Source organism: Amblyomma americanum, chromosome 1 (genome assembly GCF_052857255.1).
Source record: "Amblyomma americanum isolate KBUSLIRL-KWMA chromosome 1, ASM5285725v1, whole genome shotgun sequence".
Taxonomy (NCBI): domain Eukaryota; kingdom Metazoa; phylum Arthropoda; class Arachnida; order Ixodida; family Ixodidae; genus Amblyomma; species Amblyomma americanum.
Window position 1 is genome coordinate 557,801,902 of NC_135497.1, and position 21,500 is coordinate 557,823,401.

The 21,500-nt window shown below is 48.4% G+C and overlaps 1 protein-coding gene across 2 annotated transcripts in view; it reads right to left on the reverse strand.

Annotated features, from left to right (window-relative positions):
- LOC144116360 (large ribosomal subunit protein eL34-like) overlaps positions 1 to 18,207 on the reverse strand; it is a 29,168-nt gene extending 10,961 nt beyond the window's left edge. Inside the window, exons 1-4 of one of the 2 annotated variants that reach the window (XM_077651130.1) lie at positions 18,030 to 18,207; positions 17,805 to 17,898; positions 7,469 to 7,572; positions 5,687 to 5,935 (exon numbers count right to left, since the gene is read on the reverse strand). In XM_077651130.1, coding sequence (XP_077507256.1) covers positions 5,773 to 5,935; positions 7,469 to 7,572; positions 17,805 to 17,898; positions 18,030 to 18,094 — 426 coding nt within the window. In that variant the 5' untranslated portion in view covers positions 18,095 to 18,207 and the 3' untranslated portion in view covers positions 5,687 to 5,772. Of the gene's footprint in view, positions 1 to 5,686; positions 5,936 to 7,468; positions 7,573 to 17,804; positions 17,899 to 18,029 lie in introns of those variants that run through there. The other variant, XM_077651131.1, reaches the window with a different exon arrangement.
- Positions 18,208 to 21,500: the final 3,293 nt, after the last annotated feature.

Here is a 21,500-nt window from a genome sequence, read left to right on the forward strand (position 1 = left end):
AGCCGCTCTACGAGCGGCGCGGCGAAAGCATCGCGGTCGTTAGTCTGGACGGCGTTCGCTGTTTCACTGGAAGCTCACTGGAAGCGTGTTCTTTTTTACCAAAGTAAACGAGAGGTCTCCCCTATCAGTTGAAGGTCGCGTTTCCGCCCGGTCGCGGCCTGCGGGAAGAAAGCATCCTCCGTGGCCGAGTGCGGATCGCCCACAGGTCTGTTGTGGGGAGAGGGAAGGGCAGCATGTGCGCCTCGCGGCTTTCTTCAAAGGGTTAAACTCGCGGAGGGCGCGCTTGCGGTTATCGAGGGCACCCCTTTTCTGACAGGGCCGGCGCCACACGGCGTGGCGCGGTACGGACAATGCCCGGTGGCTGCGCGCCCATTTGCTAGCCTCATCGAGGAACGGTTAGCGGCATCTTACCTGCCCCAAGGGGGGTGTCGCGGTCCCTGTTGCGGGGAGAGCGTTCGTCGCCGCGTTTGCAAGCTGCGTATGGCGCCAAGGCCGGGGCTTTAGGGAGAGAGCAAAAACACATGTAGTGACGAGGCTCCTCCTGCTCGCGGCTTAAGAATAATTCAACTTCTTGTTTTTTTTTCTTTTCGCGTGGGGAGAGAGAGCGGGGGCACGCGATGCTCTGCCGCCATCGCAACACAGAGATTTTGGTCTCGACCGGAGCCAGGCACGCAGACCGTGCTCTCGAGTAGCCGTGGAGTGGGTCCACGGGGCGGCTGGTCAGACATCATGCTGTCATGTACATACTCCTTGTAAATAGTCGTCTGTGTAGATAAAACCTATATCAGTACTCGACAAGAGTCCCTGTCTTCCTACTGGCTCAGTACTTCGTTGGAAAAAAGAAGAACGGAGGAACAACCTCTCCGTACGACAAGGAAAGAAGAAAAGAACCACCCTTTACTGGCGCAGTCGACAGGATGAAGAACTGCATCGGAGGAGACTCGGAAGACAACAAGTGGAAGACGATAGCAAGCACCTCCAAGCGTAGGACACCAAAGGCGGTGTACCTGCTGAGGGTAACTGCGAGAAGGTCGTCACCGGAATCGGCGAGGAACGTCAACCCACAGCCACGGTCAGAAGAGGACCACACGGGCAACAGGGGAGAAGTCAACCGGAAGGCAGCCAGCACCATCGCGGCGGAAAAGCGGCGAACTTGGCGGCGAGCGACTTCCGACCGACTGACGTTCACACCGGTGGATCCAAGCGAGTCCTCTTGTTTATGTTCGGGTGAACGCAGGGTTACTCGAGTCAGTGGTTTTATATGGAGACGAGATTTGCCTACTTGAACCCTCACAAAATGTCTAGAAACGCTGAAGGCAGAAACAGCGCAGGTGGGGAGGACAGTGCGGACGAGTTTCCTGAGCTAGACCTCGACCGACTTGACACCGCGGAGGTCGATAGCGGGGGTGGCGAGGGCAGCGGTGATGGGTCCCACACACGTCTCTCTGAGAGGGAAATGAAATATAACCTGAAAATGGCGGAGGAGAGGCGCAAAGCCTTGGAACTCAAAGTTGAGCTCGCTCGACTTCATGGTCCCACCGCAAGGCGCACACGTGACGATGCGAGCGAAGGAGAACCGCTAGGCAGCCGGATGGCATTGAGGAATTACACTAAATTGTTAACAGGTGCCATTCCGAAATTCCCCATTGGTGCGGAAGTACCTATTTGGTTCGAATCCACAGAGAGCTCGCTGGAGGCGTACGGAGTGCCGAGAGAGTTTTGGGGACAGATTGTTTTCCCATTTGTTGCGGAGAGGGTGCAGTACCTATCAACGCGACTCACGCCGGCTCAGCACCGTGATTACGAGGTGCTGAAGAAAATTGTGCTTGAAGAGCTAAGGCTGTCTTCAGCCGAATATCAAAGACGGTTCCAGTCAGCTACCAAACGTGCAAGTGAGACTTGGAAAGCGTTCACGACGCGTCTGCGCAGCTACGCGAACTTTGAAGACCTTTTGGAGCTTCTCGTCGCTGATCAGCTGAAGGCGGGCTTAAATGAAGAAGCCAATAAGTACGTTAAGCTTCGAGAAGGCGAAAAATGGTTTAAGGCTGACGAGCTAGCTCGCCTTCTGCAGACCTTCGAAGAGGCTGCGGGAGAGGGTAGCGCACAAAGGAGGGGCAGCGGCCTTAGGCCAATTGAACAGAAGGGCGCGGCTAAAGGTGAGCTGAAAAAACCGCTCAATGCACAAGGGAGCGTTAAGCCTCGAGTAGAAGAGCCGCGAAAGGGCAAATTAGTCAAGGCAGCTCAAAAGTCAGCTCCACAGGGCGAATGCTTTCGGTGCGGTGACTCCACCCATTACGCTGCGCACTGCCCACTTCTTCGCGAGGAGACTAAAATCAAATCAGTAGGACCAGCGAATGGAGACAGGCTAGCAGCGAGAGTAGCCCTGGATGACTCCTGCTCTCTGCGTACCAACTTGAGGGAGGTAAAACTAGACTGCAGCGGCAAGGTAATTGACGCTATTGTCGACACCGGCGCCGATATCACTGTGATTCGTAAAAGCAGTGTGCCGGAGGAGCTAGTAACACCACACGGTAGCATAGAGCTGGTGTCAGCGTTTGGCGAGAAAGTGAGTGCTAAGCTAGCACTGCTGCCTCTAGCTTTAATTGGCGAAAAATCACCCATACAGGAGGTGGTGGAAGAGACACAAGTAATGTGCGCTCTTACAGACAAGCTGAAGTGCACCGATTGTTTAATATCAGGTGACACATGGGAGCAACTGCTTGATGCACGCCAGGTCAACACCGAGGCCCGGGTGCTAGCAGTGACGGAGCAAAACAAGCTGAAGGGGTGCGAAATCGATAGACCGGAGACGCCCGAGAGAGCGGAGCCGGAAGGCACCGCTGGCAACGTAGCAACTCCGTCAGAAGCGGTAGAAGTGCGGAGCGAGGCGCGCGAAGCTGAGCCGATACAAAGCAGCGACGCGCAGAAATTCCGTGATGAACAGCGGAACGACGATTCCTTGCGTCGGGCCTGGCAAGGTGCAAAAAGGGGCAAGGCGGGAATGTTTACAGTTGATGGGCTTCTCTATCACAAAGACTACGTGCTAGGAGAGCAGGTGCACCAATTGGTACTACCGGAATCGCGCCGCAAAGCTGTGCTTAGTCTGGCCCACGAATCTTACTGGGGAGGCCACCTTGGTGCCCGCAAAACTAAAGCGCGCATTAAGTATTCTTTCCACTGGCCAGGCATGGAGAAAGACATTCGAGACCACTGCAGCAGTTGTCACAGCTGTGAGGTCCGCTCGGACAAGAGACAAGCTGATCGAGTGCCGATAGCACCACTCACGCGGCCGAAAGTGCCATTCCAGAGGGTGAATGTTGACGTGATCGGACCGCTCGATCCACCCTCTTCGAGAGGGCATCGCTATGCACTCTGCGTAATTGACCTGTGCACACGCTGGCCGGAAGTAGTCTGCTTGAGATCTTTGTCCGCTAAAGCTACCTGCGAGGCCCTATTAGCAACCTTCAGCTGCACAGGCGTTCCTGAGGTGGTATGTTCCGACTGCGGGACCAACTTCACCGCCGCCTTGACGAGAGAATTTCTCGCGAGATTGGGTTGTTCTCCACGATTCTCGACTCCTGACCACCCAGAAAGTAACGGAGCGGTGGAAAGGTGGAACAGAGTCTTCAAAAATATGCTGTTTCACGTTATTGAAAGAAACGCGAGGGACTGGGACAGATTCATCCCGTTTTTACTGTGGGCATATCGAGAGGTGCCCCATGACACGACCGGTGTGTCGCCTTTCCGGATGCTGTACGGTAGGGACCCGGTTGGGCCACTCGCGATACTAAAGAACAGTTGGGCAGGTGATATTGAGCTGCCGGCAGACCTCGCAGACTCGCCCGCTGATTATCTGAAAAAGTTAAAGGTGCAGCCGTTTCGCTGAGTACACCTGACCCACAGAGGCCATACTTACTCTACATGGACGCCTCAGCTGTGGCTGCAGGTGCTTGCTTATCGCAAACTGCCGATGACGGTTCGGAACAGCCGATCGCCTTCGCAAGCCATCGTTTTACACCGACGCAGATGCGGTGGGCCACGATCGAAAGAGAAGCATTCGGGGTCATTTGGGCATTAAAGAAGTTTGAGACGTGGGTGTTCGGTGCCCAGGTAACTGTTGTGTCCGACCACAATCCGCTGTCGTACCTCACGAGGAGCGTACCCCGAGGTGCGAAACTTACCCGCTGGGCTTTGGCGCTGCAGCGCTATAATGTGACGATCCAGCATCGCAGCGGTAGAATTCATGCGAATGCAGACGCACTCTCGCGTCTCCCAAATGGTTGTTGGGAGTAATGACTGACTCGAGGCCCGGAGCGTTCACTAGGGGCATAAACAGGGTGGCGCTGAAGCACGCGTCATCGTCCCTGTGCCGTGTGAACTGAGACCAGTGTGCGTCCCGGGACATCAACCTGCCAGCTGTGCGCGTGCGAACGGTGTGCGGAATGCGGTGTGAGAACTGTAACCCTGGGACGGGTTTGGACACTCTTTGCATGTCGCCTTGTTGATGTACACGTTTGTCATTTCTTTTGTATTATCTTGTAGCGGAATTTTGTACTACCTTGTGTAGGAATGTGTTACGGAAAGTGGCGTTGGCGTCCCACCTTGTTATCTGTGTAATTCAATGAATCTATTTAGTGATTATTGAATCTTGGGAGGGAGGTGTAAGGTTGGCGCCATTCAATCGCCTCTTTCCATTTTAACCGGCGCCGTAATAACGACTGAAAAAGCCGCTCTACGAGCGGCACGGCGAAAGCATCGCGGTCGTTAGTCTGGACGGCGTTCGCTGTTTCACTGGAAGCTCACTGGAAGCGTGTTCTTTTTTACCAAAGTAAACGAGAGGTCTCCCCTATCAGTTGAAGGTCGCGTTTCCGCCCGGTCGCGGCCTGCGGGAAGAAAGCATCCTCCGTGGCCGAGTGCGGATCGCCCACAGGTCTGTTGTGGGGAGAGGGAAGGGCAGCATGTGCGCCTCGCGGCTTTCTTCAAAGGGTTAAACTCGCGGAGGGCGCGCTTGCGGTTATCGAGGGCACCCCTTTTCTGACAGGGCCGGCGCCACACGGTACGGACAATGCCCGGTGGCTGCGCGCCCATTTGCTAGCCTCATCGGGGAACGGTTAGCGGCATCTTACCTGCCCCAAGGGGGGTGTCGCGGTCCCTGTTGCGGGGAGAGCGTTCGTCGCCGCGTTTGCAAGCTGCGTATGGCGCCAAGGCCGGGGCTTTAGGGAGAGAGCAAAAACACATGTAGTGACGAGGCTCCTCCTGCTCGCGGCTTAAGAATAATTCAACTTCTTGTTTTTTTTTCTTTTCGCGTGGGGAGAGAGAGCGGGGGCGCGCGATGCTCTGCCGCCATCGCGACACAGAGATTTTGGTCTCGACCGGAGCCAGGCACGCAGACCGTGCTCTCGAGTAGCCGTGGAGTGGGTCCACGGGGCGGCTGGTCAGACATCATGCTGTCATGTACATACTCCTTGTAAATAGTCGTCTGTGTAGATAAAACCTATATCAGTACTCGACAAGAGTCCCTGTCTTCCTACTGGCTCAGTACTTCGTTGGAAAAAAGAAGAACGGAGGAACAACCTCTCTGTACGACAAGGAAAGAAGAAAAGAACCACCCTTTACTGGCACATTAACACGCTTTGCAAAAAGAATGTTTTTTTTTTGCAAACAACCAGGGAAAAAAGTAACCAACCAGGGAATGAGTTGCATTTATTCTACGTTCAGTCGTCACTCGCGGAGTATTCCGACTCCGAGCTGGTGCTGTGCTTTGGTGCACGCTCATCCCACAAGAAGTCGCGCACTTCCATCACTTAGCAGAGCAGCTCTTCTTCCAGTTCGGGAAACTTGCACGGCTTGCCTCGGAAAGTGCGCTTTTTGCAGCTTGTGTGCATCTTTTTGGCTGCACAATCGTCGGACGCACTTCTCGTTCACGTCGAATTTCCTGCACGCCGCACGCTTGCAGTGTTCCGAGAACAAACGCCCAGCCGTGTAGCTATTAAGTTGTTTGCCCATCATGCTAAAATTGCAACACTCGGTGGCAGCACACAAAAGCCAGAACTACTGTGAACTACCATGCTACCAGAATTCCCGTGCCTTTGACAGCCACAAAAAGCTGCAGCTGGTGATACTGATGCTAATATGGAGAGCTCACGGCAAAGGAAAAAGTTGACGATGACTAGCGGCCTCGGGCGCCATCCATGGGTGGCACCTGGAAGCACCTAAGCGCGTGCATAGCGAAGCAGATTCCCGCGTGGGTTGTGGAATGGTTGGGTGCGGCCCTTGCACGATTTTTTAAAAGAAATATTTCCTTTGGGAAAACAGGGTGAGGCCCTTACACACATTTATACGGTACTATAGATTTTTAGCACAGCACAATCCGCTACCTTGAGGAGCCGGCCGGGAACTCAATACGCCTGCGCAGCGGCTGGTGTATGCTCCTCAGGGCCACCTGTCCACCTTCCTATGTGCAGATAGCTCACAGCAGATGCGGTTAATCGTGGCGGAACAAGCTATGCTGTAACTTTTTAAAATATCACCCTAAAAAATCACTTTTTAAAATATCACCCCCCCCCCCCCCCCCCCTTCCTGAACTGTTGGAGGCCTTCTATATTAAAAGCAACTGTAGTGATTGTGTTAGTGCCCCATCTATCACCATTTATAAGAATGCAACTGCTTTTTTAGATACACGGGGGTGAGATACCTGTGTGCCTCACCTATCTTTATCCACTTTTTTTGTAAAACCCTTGCGCGTATGTGTGGTTCTTGCTACCAATCTTGATTGTTGTCCTTCGCATTTGCGGTGAATAAACAGTTGAAAGTTGCGCCTGCCTCGTCGCACTGGCTGTGTGTTGTCTTTTTCGGCGCTACAACCCATTTCTGCTCACAACTAAAGCAGTGCTAACGACAAAAGGAGATATGCCCACCCAAAATCACATGTTTGCAACACCCAACAAATGGGCATATATAAAAGTAAAATAAAAGTCCGACCAAGACAGTCACTTGGCGTCCATACCAAGAACATACGCACGTGTACTTTCGTTGCTGCGTCTCTGTGACTGGATTGGATTGGCAACATCTGAGAAACCAGCAGATCTATAATCTGCCAACATGGCCCTTATTTTTTGCAAAATTTAGCGCTACTGAAAACGTTTGCGGTTAGTCAGGACATTTCAGCATACCGTGCTGCAATTTTAACAAATACACTGCTTTTGGCATAACTTAGCACAGCTGTTGCGCCCCTGCATATAATAAACTATTACCGTAAAAGCCCACATATATTACCGACCTCCATATAATGCAATGTCGCTTGTGTGCCTTTCCACCCATGAGAAACATTCCCATGGGTGGTAAATGATTAAGATCCTTCTATTTTGTCCATAAGCGAAACCCAGCAGAAAATGGCAGATACCTGCTAGGCATTATAATGGACATACATGAAAAACATTAAAACCGATCAACAACAGCTTTTCCTCACCTGTTTCTGACACACTTGCCACAGCGCGATCCGCCGTAGGTACGTGTCACAGTCTTGTGGCGCTTGCTGAGTGCAGAAAGCTCCCTAGGCCTTGCAGGTGTTATCTGCAACAAAGTGCACTGGCTAACACAATATTCTGCTGCTTCATAAGTACTTTTAGGATGCAGAAAGCAGCTGGTAATATTCTGCACAGACATCTGTCTCGTAACAAGGTCGCATGAACCAGCCCTGCAGAGCTATAACTCCTGAATGGCATTAAATGTCACTTGGTTTAAAGCCCAGACTTCAGGCTGGCATTCCATTTTGCCAGCAGGTAAGGGCGCCAGCCTCCATCAAAGTTCAGTGGGATTTAATGTCCTGCCCGAGGGATGCCACACAGAAGGGCTTGGGTAATCTGCAACACCTGGGGCGCTAACACTCCTTCCTAGTGGGGCAGTAAGCATGCACATCAAAATGAAGCTAGAATGATTTCATAGTGCTGTGCACCACAAAGAAAAGGATTAACACAGTGACGACAACACTCAGTCTACAGCACAACAGTGTTATCGTCAATCCGTCTGCGTCCTTGTCCTTGTGGTGCCACAGCACTATGAATTCGTACCAACTTGCCTAATTTTCAGCCCTTTTGAGCTAGAATGAATGTGCTACATTACGTGCAACACTATGGTTTGAGCTAGTTGGTGTAGAGACAAAGCTAATTGAATACAACAGAGCAAGACAGCAAGTATGACACACAAAATATGCATGCTCATGTATTTTTATGGCACAAGGGCATCCATGGCCAAAGAGCGCCAATCCACAAAGCATTTTCTTCTACTCAAGTTGGGGTCAGGGACCCATTTCCCAAGCGTTTTCACCCTAAAGTAGCCGAGCACCAGGCCAGGGGAAAGCTTGTACCATCACCGCTGGGTACCCTGCGGCACTGAAGATTGAACCCCGCGCCTCCCGCATGCGAGGTGGATGCTCAACCACTAGGCCACCGCTGCTGTCGGAAACTAAGGAACAAAAACCAAACATCAGCTATTACAATCTAGAAAGAAAATCTCTTTCCCCGTCAGTGCGACAGATGGCTCACCGACACAGTGGTCAGTCTTGGCAACGTAGTAGGCTTCCACAATCTAACAGTCTTCTGAACCTGATGTGTAAACATTACGGATGTTCAATCGAGGTGGGCTTCACAGGCTTTATCAGTTTCCTGGTGCTTACGCACGAGATACAAGGCGAGTGCCTGTACCATTTTTTACCACTCTGCAGTGTTCAATGAGTCACGTATTAATGCAAGGGCCAATTTGGCCGATGTACACAGCATTGCATCACACAGGAATCTTAAATACCACATTTCTCTTGCAGGCTGCCATCAGCTTTGCATGTTTGATGTCACATTTTCTTTTTCAACAGCCTTTTTTTTCCAACGCGCAACAAATTCGGCTAAGCTTGTTCGGAGCAGACGATGACAACAGAAAAGCCCACGAGCCGTACAATGAATATAAGGAACAACTGCAAGTTTCCACCGCTGCCCATCCTCAGGGGGATGCTTAGATTATCCACTGACAATTTTTACCATTCTAGCAACCTTCTCGCAAGCCCAGGAAATGACAGGTTGACAACTGGGGGACTTGAGCTTTGACATCTGTCTTCACCACATGGTGACACGACTTAAAAATGCTGCTTTTATGCATGACTGAGCAATGCCACTCTTGACAAGTTTCGAGCGCCTGACGAGAAGTGCAGAAACCCTTGGGTTGCAGACATGGCGGTCCTGAAATCTTTGGCTTTTGTTCCTTAGTTTCTTTGTCTTGTTTGCTCCGTATTTATGCCGAGCCTTGGTTGATAGTAAACACTCGTCGTGTGCGCCTTCAAGTGTCTCATCTAGACTGCCACTTGGAATCTGTGTGCATCGGAGATACGGCCAGTAGTCACCGAGTGCAATAGCTGCACGTAACTTACGTCTTAAATGGACACCACTTTGAGCGGGCAGCTAAGCTTGTTAACGCTGCTAAAGCCGGTCGAAGAATTGGCACAGCTGCAAAAGTTGGTCGAGCATTGGGTCCTCCTCTATTCTGGGATCAAAGTTCTGATAGCGGTCAGTGATAGCACTTCCATGAAAACCGTTTCAGGCGCATTCACAGCGAAGAGATCGGTGATCTTGCCACTCGCTACAGCTTCTGTGGTGCATGAGCACACCGGGTAAATCTCAAAGAAAAAGGCACTGATTCTGTCTTATGTGGGAGTCCTCTAAACGCAATGCATGCACATGGGACTAGGGCAGCCTCGTTATTACAATGGCCCCTCATACAGTAACCATCTGGGCTAGGTAGTTCATTTCTGCACTAGTTGTGCACTGTGTGAACAAAATTCGACACAGAGTACCTGGTAGCTGACATGCACTGACATCGCACAGTACACTAGCACTTCGCCTCTCGAAATGCGACCTTCACGGCCAGGATATTAAAATTTGAAGCATTATACCAAGGTCAGATGAAGGTTGTGTTGGGTTTGATGGCACACAGGCAACTCAGGCCATCATGCACCACCAAACTCAAGGTATAGGGAAATTGTTTTCTGCAGAATTTTTTAGAAATAATAATTATCGGTGGTGTAGAGGGCCAAAACATTGGTTTGTATTACCTAGTGAGAAGGAAGAAAAATTTTATGAATGGCTAATATTAAAAGCTTTAAAGAAGGTCGGGTAGCCTCAGTAACCATCCTTGGCTGGGCAAGGATGTTGAGGCTTCCAACCAATACGAGAAAACCTCAGCCTTCTTCCCAGGGATGAGAAGGCGGCGGAGGTGTATAAAAAAAAAAAGGAAGTGAAGCAGTGGGTAAAAATTAAAGGAAACCTGCTTCTTTTAAAAAGACATGTCGACAATTGCATTTTCTGCCAAGGGTAACATTGGGTGCAAAGGAATGTGTTTATTATAAAATGCCGTACAATACATTTTCTTTAGTTTTTCGACTTTTGTGCATCATAATAAAATGTGATTAACTGTTAGTTCATCTCCATATTTTTCACAAGCAGGTTTGCCTTCACTTGCCAATAGGAAGTTGTGTAAGCTGTGTGGGATACACTGGTATCCCTCCTCGTTCCCTGCACCACCGGGAATGTGGAGAGATGGCACTCCTGCAACTCTGCTCATTCCCCAACCTTGACACGACGTCACGACAGCGCACTGGAGACCTGGGGAAGGGGTTGCATTCCTGAGCCCATGAGTGCAATGCTCGCAGGGTATAAAAGGAGGAGCTCGAAGTGGGGAATTTCCCTCTGGCTGCTGGCCTCCACCTGACTGCCCCCCGAGGGAACCCTTTGATGACTGCTGACCCCCGAACCCAACATATATTTTATCAGATAGAACATTCTTCCGCAGTGTGCTTTGCCTCCCGTAAGGACAATAAACTATTTTCTAGCGCGCTCTGCCATTGCCTATTTCGTCTGAACCTGCTGTGGCTGTGACTCTGCGCCACGGGTTCGGGAAACGTGTAGCGCACCAGTAACGCCTGCGTGTCGCTGGCATGGAAGCTCGCCTTCTCGGCCGGCTGGACGCAGAGTGACCCCATAGGTGAGTGTGGCCTATACAGACATAACATAAAATAACTTGAATGAAATGCTTCTGGTGCAAATATGACTTCCATTTACCTAAAACTGGCATTACCAAGTACAGTTAGTTTATTTCGTTGCTCCAAGTTGACTGCCATTTTTCATTTCATTTATTTTTTCCCTTAAAGACCCGAAGGCATTACATAAGGGGGGAGCAAAATCAAGGTCAAAAAGAGAAAGAATAAATTGACAAATGAGAACAATAACAAAGGAAAAGAAGAGCATGTAACAGTTAAATGACCTTGTCACACGTATACAACGCAAAGTAAAATTCACAGGTTTGAAGCACAAGAATATATATATATATATATATATATATATGAAACACTCAATTAATACAAGAGAAAAATATAGTGAAAAAGGCATCACACAGAAAAAATAAAAATAAGTAAAAATAATCAGCTGTTCAAAGTGCCGAATTGAATATGGCAGGAACCTTTTGCCCTCATGAAAAATGGTCATTTAGTTTATCCCGGAATGATTTGCGGTTAGTGCATGATGCGACGTTATTTGGCAGGCCATTCCATAGTGCTATCGCGTCCGGAAAAAATGACGACTTTAGAGCTAAGGTGCGACAGTTGATGCGTGCTTAGGCGGCTAGACGTCCTGTGCGGGGGTTGCAGCTTTTCGTGTCTCATGCGTGGGTGATAGTAGAAATGAAGAAGACAGAGGCGAGATATAATGCGGCGTGACTCGAGTGAAGGGATGGCCAGGGAATCTTTCAGTGCTATGATACTGGTTTTCCTTGAAAAGCAAGATGATATAAAACGGACGGCGTGATTCTGTATGGCTTCAAGGTCAGCGGCGAGGTACGCTTGTGATGGGTGCCAAATGGATGAGGCATATTCTAGTTTTGGGCGAATGAATGTTATATATGCTAGTCTTTTTTTCTTAATTTACGGTGTACGAGGGTCATGCAATCCTTAAAAGGTACAGTCCCGGCCATATTATTACGAAGCACGCATCGGTGCTTCAGGCTCTCACCACACCTTACCTAATGCAAATTCGGAGGTACTTCTTACACAGCTTAGCACACGTCACTGGCGCGTTCGCGTAAGAACAGAAGACACGCTCATATCACCTCTACAGAACATGTGAGAAAAATTTCAAGCGCCGAAGCATGCTCCGTAATATTTTGGACACACCCTGTCACCAGCTTGGGCAGCACACAAGTCTGCTTTTTCATTACCTTTACCGACATGACTTGGTACCCAGTTATGTTTGGTCCTGGAGCTGTTATGTTGTCTTGCAGAAGATAAAGTCTAGGGCAGTGAGAGCTGTGGCAGTGCCGTATGTGCACAAGTTGGCCCACAATCTGAAAAAGGCTGCAAGCAGGCATGGTGTTCCGCTCGTCTTCTCAGCCCCCCTGAAGCTCGGAAGAGTTTGCCCTCGAGTCAAAAAAAGAAAGCAAAATGAAAAAGAAAGAGGCTGCAGAACCAAGAATGGGCGACCATTCACGAGATGTGCCAAAGGGGTAGTTTTAAGAAATTCCCCTCTCGTGCGGTCATTCTTACATAGGACAAACCGGGCGCTGTGTCAATGAGTGAATCAGGGAACACGAAAGGAACGTGGAACAAAATAAAGAGGGCCCAAATTTACCTAAGCATATTAGATCCTGCCTTTCACGCTCTTGTGAGTCATGCTTTTCAATGGTGCGGATTCTTGCCAAAAGTAGCAACGTAAAGGCAAGAGACTGATCAAAGCATTTTATATCAGCAAGAAAGGCAGTTTGTGCATCAGTGAAACATCAGCATCTTTGTACAAGGCAGAAAAACAGTTTTTTGAAAGAAGCTCAGCGTGTACGACTTGATGTGCGAAATGTTCCTTGCGCAGGCGCTGGCTGACTGTATATACATGCATGCATGTGGTTTCTGCAAATTAAACCAGTTGTGAATAAAAGGCGCTCTGTCCCGTTCTCTCGTGCGTGTGGTTTTGGCACCATTAAATTACTATGATCAATTACCAACTAGCCCAACAAGTTCTCTTAATCTGCGAACATATATACCCCCAAGCTTTATTTTTTTTTTTTCCCCTTCATTTGAACACCTCAAGGGTCCCTTCATGGAATATTACACGAGGGGTGTCCAACAAACTTTATGGTTCTGTCAGACTACTCCTGAAGACTGAGGGATAGCCAAGTGTACGGCAGCTAGAATAAAATTTGTGAACTTTTCATTTATTTCACTGACATTAAGATTTTCTAAAATAATTTTTTTAAAGTGGCTTCTGCTCTAAAAAGTTGCCAGTCTGCTAAATGAAGCTTCCAAAGCCATGGTTCTGCCGGGGTGACTGATGGTGGGGATGGAAGGCAGATTTCAACAGGGGTTATCTAAAACATCACATTTAAAATCGCTAAAAACCGAAGGGGAGCTAAAAGACAAATCTAAAACACTCATTGCTCTCCTAGTTCAGGAAAAATGAGTAGGTTTACGGGTGTTCAATAAACAAATATTGTTGGATATGTAAAATCCTCAATGAACTGACCTCTGCTATCGGTTCTCTCACAACCCCAAAAACAAGAGTGTGCATTAAAATCTCCAACTACCAAGTATGGCTCGAGCAGCTGTTCTAAAAGGTTCTCCAATTCATGCTGTGTTACTTCGATGTGTGGTTCAAGATATATGGAACAAAGTGCAATGGCTTCGCAAGCATGCACAGTGGCTGCTACGGCTTCGAATCTAGTTTTCAGTTCACGCCCGCGAGCTGCTACTCCAGGTTGCACAATGATGGCTATGCCTTCAGGGAGTCTGCTCGGCCCCTCTCAGTGACGGGGGAAGACAGTATATTTCTTCCAACACCTTTGTGTGCCGAGGACCTAAACTGGTTTCCTGTACACATAAAGCAACAGGAGGAATTGTATTTAAAATGTCTTATGTTATTATAGTTATTTGTGAGTCCTCTGCAGTTCCACTGTATTATGAAAGCCACCATAGTAAGTGCAAATTTGGATTGGGCCCATGACACAGAGCTTCAAATTTTTTTATTGATCCAAGGAGCCCCGCCGTCCGTCCGACATGCACGGCACGGGGCTGCCGTGGGTCATGTCATTGCCTCTGCAGAGGCACTGAACATCCGTGCAGAAGACACGCTGACTTTAGAGTTAGACCTCGACCTGGGGGTCTGCGTGGCCTCCTTTGGGGTTGGCAGAGTAGTGTTGCTACACTCCACCCAGGGGCGCGGACGGCCCTGCCACAGGCTTACTGCGTCTGGCCTGGGCAGGTACCAAGGCCTGGTGTGGTTCTTGCTTTTGCAGTGAAGGAGAATCTGTTTGAGCGCATCACCTTGCTTTTTTGAAAAAAATGTTTTCAGTAGTTTTCAGAGTAATTATTTCTTTTTCTCTCTTCCAGGACGGACACGCCCTGGAGTATGCAGTATAGTCTCCTTCACAATTTGCGCACCACGGAGCAGCAACTAATTCATCAGATTGGTGGTCCTTCGAAGAGCATTTCGTACAAGTTTTGCAGCCGCAACAACTTCTCTCTTCCAGGACGGACACGCCCTGGAGTATGCAGTATAGTCTCCTTCACAATTTGCGCACCACGGAGCAGCAACTTATTCATCAGATTGGTGGTCCTTCGAAGAGAATTTCGTACAAGTTTTGCGGCCGCAACAACTCTGTGAGCCACGGCCAAACCTTTGGCAACTGAAACATCTGCGTGAGTTGGGTATATATGGTCTTAAGTTTACTTTCGAGCAGACTACTTTAATGCTTTCAGGCAGTGTGCTGGTGTTAAATGTGAGGATTAGGTGTTTCGTGTCTATTTCCCTGTTATCTTTCTGGATCTTTATCCGCTGAACATTTATGACATCTTGGTCAGTAAGTCTCTAAGCATTTCCTTCTCAGACAGATGAACAAAATCGATTTCAGAGATGGTGCCTCGGACAGTATTCAGAGATCGGTGTGAAGTGACAGAGACAGGAATCTCGCCTATCGATATGTTTACAAGTCTTGAGTACTGGACGCTGTCGCGCAATTCGAGGAGTAAATTGCCGCTGGCCATTTTTGATACCTTGTACCCAAGGCTCAAGGTACCTGTCAAACACTTTGTTACCAGGAACGGGGACACAAGTCTTGACTGTTTATCTTCTGCTTCACTACAGAAAACATAGAATTTTGGGAATGATACCTTCGTTTCCTGAAAAAAATCGTCATCGTTCCACCCTCTTTTCAGAGAGCGATTATGTTTGGAAAAGGGGAGGCATAAAAAAAATTAAGTTTTTCAGTCATGGTGCCAGCCACCCACCACGGAGCCCAACTAGGGGACGGGACAGGAACTTGCTAGCAAGTCCTGCCCACACGCCAGTTGTACACTGCAACTATATCCAAATATGACGAAACACAGGGTAGTTGGCCACACAAGGTTAACCCTCGCTGCCAGGAAAAAAGGAAAGACCAAGAAGTGAGAAGGAGACAGGACAGTAGTCAGAAAAAAGATAGGAAAGCAAAAGATGGAGGGGAGGACAGGAAAAGGCGACCGCTTTCCCCCGGTCGAGTTAGGCCGGAGGTGCCGTCTACAGGAAGCTGGGGCCAAAGTGGTGTGTTGCCTCCGACGGGCCTTATAGGTTTAAACACTCGGCATCGGCTCAACCACCAGGATCCCCCTTTCCCTGGACATGGCCCATAACTACAGCTCAAACTACAGGACAGAGATGAAGAAGGGACACCAGCGCTGTGTGGTGTCCCTTCTTCATCTCTGTCCTGTCGTTTGCGCTGTAGTTATGGATCATCGTAAACACCAACTCGCCCAACAAATGCTTTTGCTGGACATGGCGATGCCACGCTCGGCTAGGTACGGGTGCTCGGGCTCGTGGTGACACACTGCTCACCATCATCCCCCTGCAGGAATGTCCCTGTGGACGCTCAGGAACCCGTGGTGTCACAATTCGCTAACGTCTACACGCTGCAGATGCCTCTGCAAGGTGGTCAGATGCGTAACAGACCTCGCAAATCAAGGGCCTTGCGCATTCATTCCACAGTTACGCAAGGAAGCCATCGAGTGGCCAGGTCACCAATCTCTTCCACATGCCTGAACCACATGTGGTTTCAACTGCTGTCACTGACCACTATCCAAGCTTCGATCCCAGAATTGGAGGAAACCCAACCCGCGACCAACTTTCGTCGCTGCGCTGCCCATTTCTTGACTGGCTTGACCAACTAGCAGGCTGCCCAATCGAAGTGGCGTTCGTTTACGATGTAGCCAATGTGCGGCTATTGAGCCCAGCAACTGCCGGTCGCACCTCCGATCACGCAGATTGCAAGCGGCAGTATAAACGCGACATGCAAAGAAGACCTGCTTGCGGAGCAGGAGTTTGCTACATGCACCCTGAGCATGGAGGCTGGCAGCATTTCACTGTAGCACTGTGGCACTGCTGTGCACCAGTGCATACCACCTATATGCCTTGGCAACCCGAGTGTGGTGCTAGCCTTGATTTCATCTGTGTGGGAGGTGCAACACGCACTGGCCTCTTCTTGAGATCCACTTTCATGCGCCATTGTTCTTTGCAGCTGCCAAAATGAACATTTTTCACCCAGTGCAAAAACCACGAACCTAGCAGAATTAAAAACGTTAATCTGCTTCAGTTTGACACAATTCGTCTCTGTCACTCTTTTTCTTATTTGCAAATTTTCACCCTGGAGATGCTAAGCATGCACACAGTGGAGTGCTTGAAGACTTTTGCCTAACTCAATTCTTCCAGCACAGGTGGTTCTGCTCATGAACATCAAACTGTTCAGACTCATTTGAAAGTAAAGTCATGCACAAAATAAGCACCATCTCAGCAAACATTCATCCTAAGCAATTTCACAACATGCTGACACACCAAGGCACATGCTTAAAAAAGCTTCTTGTTAGGCTAGTTGGCAACTGATCATTGTAATTTAAAGGCACCAATAACCACACACATGCGCACACACACACATACACACGAGAGAGAAGAAAACGGGACCACACAAGAGAGAGAACTGGACCGCACATGAGAGAACGGGGGCGCTCTGTCCCGTTCTCTTCTCTCATGTGCGTGTGTGGTTTTTGGCGCCTTTAAATTACAAGGCACATGAACAGTCGACAAAATCAATGTACCATCAACAGCTCAGACTGTGTGCACCGCATTTTCTCCTGGCCGAGAGTTGTGTTGAATAGTTTGGCCAAAGCTCCTGCACTGCATTAACCCTTAAAACCTCTGAAAACATCACCTCGCTCAAAATTGACAAAGGTGAACAAGGCCCGTTATCTGCAAGAACAGATCACACCGAGGGCAGCAAACAAATGCAGAATGAAAGAAAATAGTTTGTGTGCAGTGCATGAGAGAGAGAGAACAAGGTTGAGGCTTGGCCTTGTTCACCTCTCCTATGCATTCCGTCTCACACAGCGAGAAGCATAAAGTTTTCCCTCCAAGGCCGAAGCTGAACACCAAGGCAACTGCACATTTAGGACTGCCAAGCCTGCAAAACCTGAACGGTCGTTATGCCACATGGTCACTTGTAATCACGCTCAACGCCGCTAAAACAAGCTGCAGGTCCCGTCAGCACTCTACGGTTCGATGAGAAAACACCACTGCCCAACATTTATGCAAGCTTATGTTGCCCGCACAACTTTCTGCCAGCAGAACGAGGTTCTTGCACGCAGTAATGGGTGATTTCGGGCAATATTTCTGTCGTCCATAAGCGAAACTTTGCACGTATTGGACGCTGCAAAGCTTTAGAATGGACGCAGAACTGTGAAGGTTGATGCCAATACTTACGCCTCTCAGCTTCAGCTTGCAATCGCCGCATTTCGGGATACTGCCTGGCTTCTTGAGGTAAAGGTAGACCAACTTGCCTCCCGGAGTCTTGGAGCTGCGAGTACCGGCGCGGAGCCATGCAAGCCACGCATGACTCGCCTTCCCCGATGCTTTGAATGCATTGCAGGAATTATGTAAAACACCTGCTTTTCGTTTAGCAATAGCAAACCACAATGCAACACTCACATTCTCCGTCGGTTAGAATTTGTGTTGTACGACAGGCGCCGCCGGAGGGTTAAACGCTGTGCCATCGCTTATTCTGCGAATTCAGAAAGAGATTAGGTACACAAGATCAACTAAAAGAAACGGCTGCTCATGAGCAGAAACCTCGATTGCTCGGATTATTAACCGAGCGTACAACAACACATACCACGCCACACTCGACAATGGTTGGAAAGGAAACGAACATGGAAGCGGAAACTCAAAATGCCCATGATGCCTCTACTCCAGTTTCGAAACGGAAGCAGAAAGTTGTTTTGTTTTACTTGTGTTTTGTGTTTAGTGACGTAACCGGAACTTCCGTTTGGAAACACGCCGCTGGCTAGATGCACGAAGGAAGGAAAAGTGACGACCGTCGCCACCCGTCGCGCTTTGCTCGATTGTATCAGGGCCTGTATCAGGGCCTGTAGAGATACAGCGGGGGCTTAGACAAGGATGTCCTCTGTCCCCTTTGTTGTTCATGTTGTACCTGCAAGGTTTGGAGGCCAAGCTAGAGGGGAGCGGACTAGGTTTCAACCTATCTTTTTTCAAGCAAGGGGAATTGATTAAACAGACATTACCGGGACTAATATATGCGGACGATATAGTGATAATGGCTGACAACAAGGAAGACCTGCAGAAGTTGTTAGACATATGCAGTACAGAGGGAGATAGATTAGGCTTCAAGTATAGTAAGGAAAAATCTGCAGTCATGACATTTAATGAAGAGGGCGGCGAGCATAGAATACAGGAGTTCGTGCTAAAGGTAGTGAATGAGTACAAGTATCTTGGGGTGTGGATAAATAACAGTGTTGAGTATCTGACAGAGCATGAAAAATATGTAATGAATAAAGCTAGTAGGAATGCAGCTGTCATGAAAAATAGGGCACTGTGGAATTACAATAGGTATGAGGTGGTAAGAGGGATCTGGAAAGGGGTGATGGTCCCTAGCCTGACCTTCGGGAATGCGGTCCTGTGTATGAGGCCAGATGTTCAAGCAAGGCTGGAAATTAGGCAACGGGGAGTAGGGAGGTTAGCTTTGGGAGCACATGGCAATACACCAAATCAGGGGGTACAGGGTGATATGGGATGGGCGTCTTTCGAGAGCAGAGAGGCTAGCAGTAAGATAGCATTTGAGGAGCGATTGAGAAGGATGGAGGAAAAGCGGTGGGCTAGGAAAGTTTTCAGATACCTGTATATAAAGAATGTTGACACGAAATGGAGAAAGCGAACTAGAAAATTGACAAGCAAATATCTGGACAGCAGTAAGGGGGCAAATCAGCAATAATCGGTTAAGAAAAAGGTTAAAGGAACAGAGAGAGCTTTGTGGAAAACAGGGATGCTGACGAAATCGGCACTAGAAACATACCGGACCTTTAAACAGGAAATTGTCAAAGAAAATATCTATGATAATTGTAGGGGAAGTTCTTTGTTGTTTGAGGCCAGGACTGGAGTTTTGCGGACTAAGAAGTATAGAGTCAGGTACCAGGAGATAGACACTTTGTGCATTGCATGCGGAGAGGAGGAGGAAACGGCTGAACACTTGATACTTTTCTGTAAAGGGCTTCACCCTACAGTGGAAGGCAGCGGGGCTGACTTACCCAAGGCATTGGGGTTTAGGGATAGTGAAGGGAAAGTGGATTTTAAGAGGTCAGAAGTAACCAAGCGAAGGTTATCTGATTGGTGGCTAAAAGCAAGACAGGAGTAAAATTTCACAAGACATGGCTAGGTGGCTTGAGCCACCGCCCGATGTAAAGAGTTCAGCCGTATCCATCCATCCATCCATCCGGAGCTAGAGCTAGCTAAGGTGCGAGTAAACCTAAAAGGGAAAATATGCAAACCCAAGAGTTGGTGGGATGAGGAGGTCAAGAGGGCAATAGAAAAGCGCAAGGAAGCATCCAGGGAACACAGATATTCCAAGAAGAGGGGGAAACCAAAACCCAAAGTAGACAGAAAATGGGATACCTTCATAAAGTGTAGAAGGGACGCATCCTATTTGATTAATGAGAAAATTAGAAGAAAGGGTGCCCAATGGATGTCAAAAGTAAATAGAAAGGATAGAAAAGCAGCCCAAAAATTCTGGAAACATCTAAATGCAATGAGTAATAAAGCTAGGCTAGAACAAAGGTTTATTGTTACAGATGAGGGTATTCGACTAGAAGGGGATGAAGCAATAAAACACATAGGAACAAGGATGACGGAAAAATTTTCAGCAAAGCACGTGGTACATAGTTTATCGAAGGAGGATAGACCGGTTACAGCAATAGCTTCACTTGAGCAAGGAGAGTGGGAAAGGGCAGAGAAGAAGGTTCCTAGTGGCACATCAACAGGACCAGATGGTATCCCGATTATGTTGATAAAGAAGTTAGGACCAAAATCCAAGCAAACATTAATACAGGTAGTGAGCAAAATGATAGTGGATGAGAAAGTCCCCGATGAATGGCGATTAAGTAGAATGAACATGATATATAAGGGAAAGGGGGACAAAGCAGACGTAAGTAACTATCGCCCCATAACAGTGACATCTGTGGTTTACAGGGTGGTGATGCAAATTATAAAGGATAGACTGCAGGCTTGGGTGGAGAATGAGGGGGTGTTAGGGGAACTACAGAATGGGTTCCGGAAACAAAGGAGGTTGGAGGACTATCTATTTTCATTGACACAGTGTATAGAAATTGCGGAAAAGGAACATAGGCCCTTATTGCTAGCATTTCTGGATATTAGGGGAGCCTATGACAACGTTACTCAGGAGCATTTGTGGGACATATTGGGCACATTGGATGTGGGAAATAGAGTAATTAATATTTTAAAAGATATATATAGAGGTAACAGAGTGCTCATAAAATGGGGAAAAAATGTATCAGGGCCTGTAGAGATACAGCGGGGGCTTAGACAAGGATGTCCTCTGTCCCCTTTGTTGTTCATGTTGTACCTGCAAGGTTTGGAAGCCAAGCTAGAGGGGAGTGGACTAGGCTTCAACCTATCTTTTTTCAAGCAAGGGGAATTGATTAAACAGACATTACCGGGACTAATATACGCGGACGATATAGTGATAATGGCTGACAACAAGGAAGACCTGCAGAAGTTGTTAGACATATGCAGTACAGAGGGAGATAGATTAGGCTTCAAGTATAGTAAGGAAAAATCTGCAGTCATGATATTTAATGAAGAGGGCGGCGAGCATAGAATACAGGAGTTCGTGCTAAATGTATAGTGAATGAGTACAAGTATCTTGGGGTGTGGATAAATAACAGTGTTGAGTATCTGACAGAGCATGAAAAATATGTAATGAATAAAGCTAGTAGGAATGCAGCTGTCATGAAAAATAGGGCACTGTGGAATTACAATAGGTATGAGGTGGTAAGAGGGACCTGGAAAGGGGTGATGGTCCCTAGCCTGACCTTCGGTAATGCGGTCCTGTGTATGAGGCCAGATGTTCAAGCAAGGCTGGGAATTAGG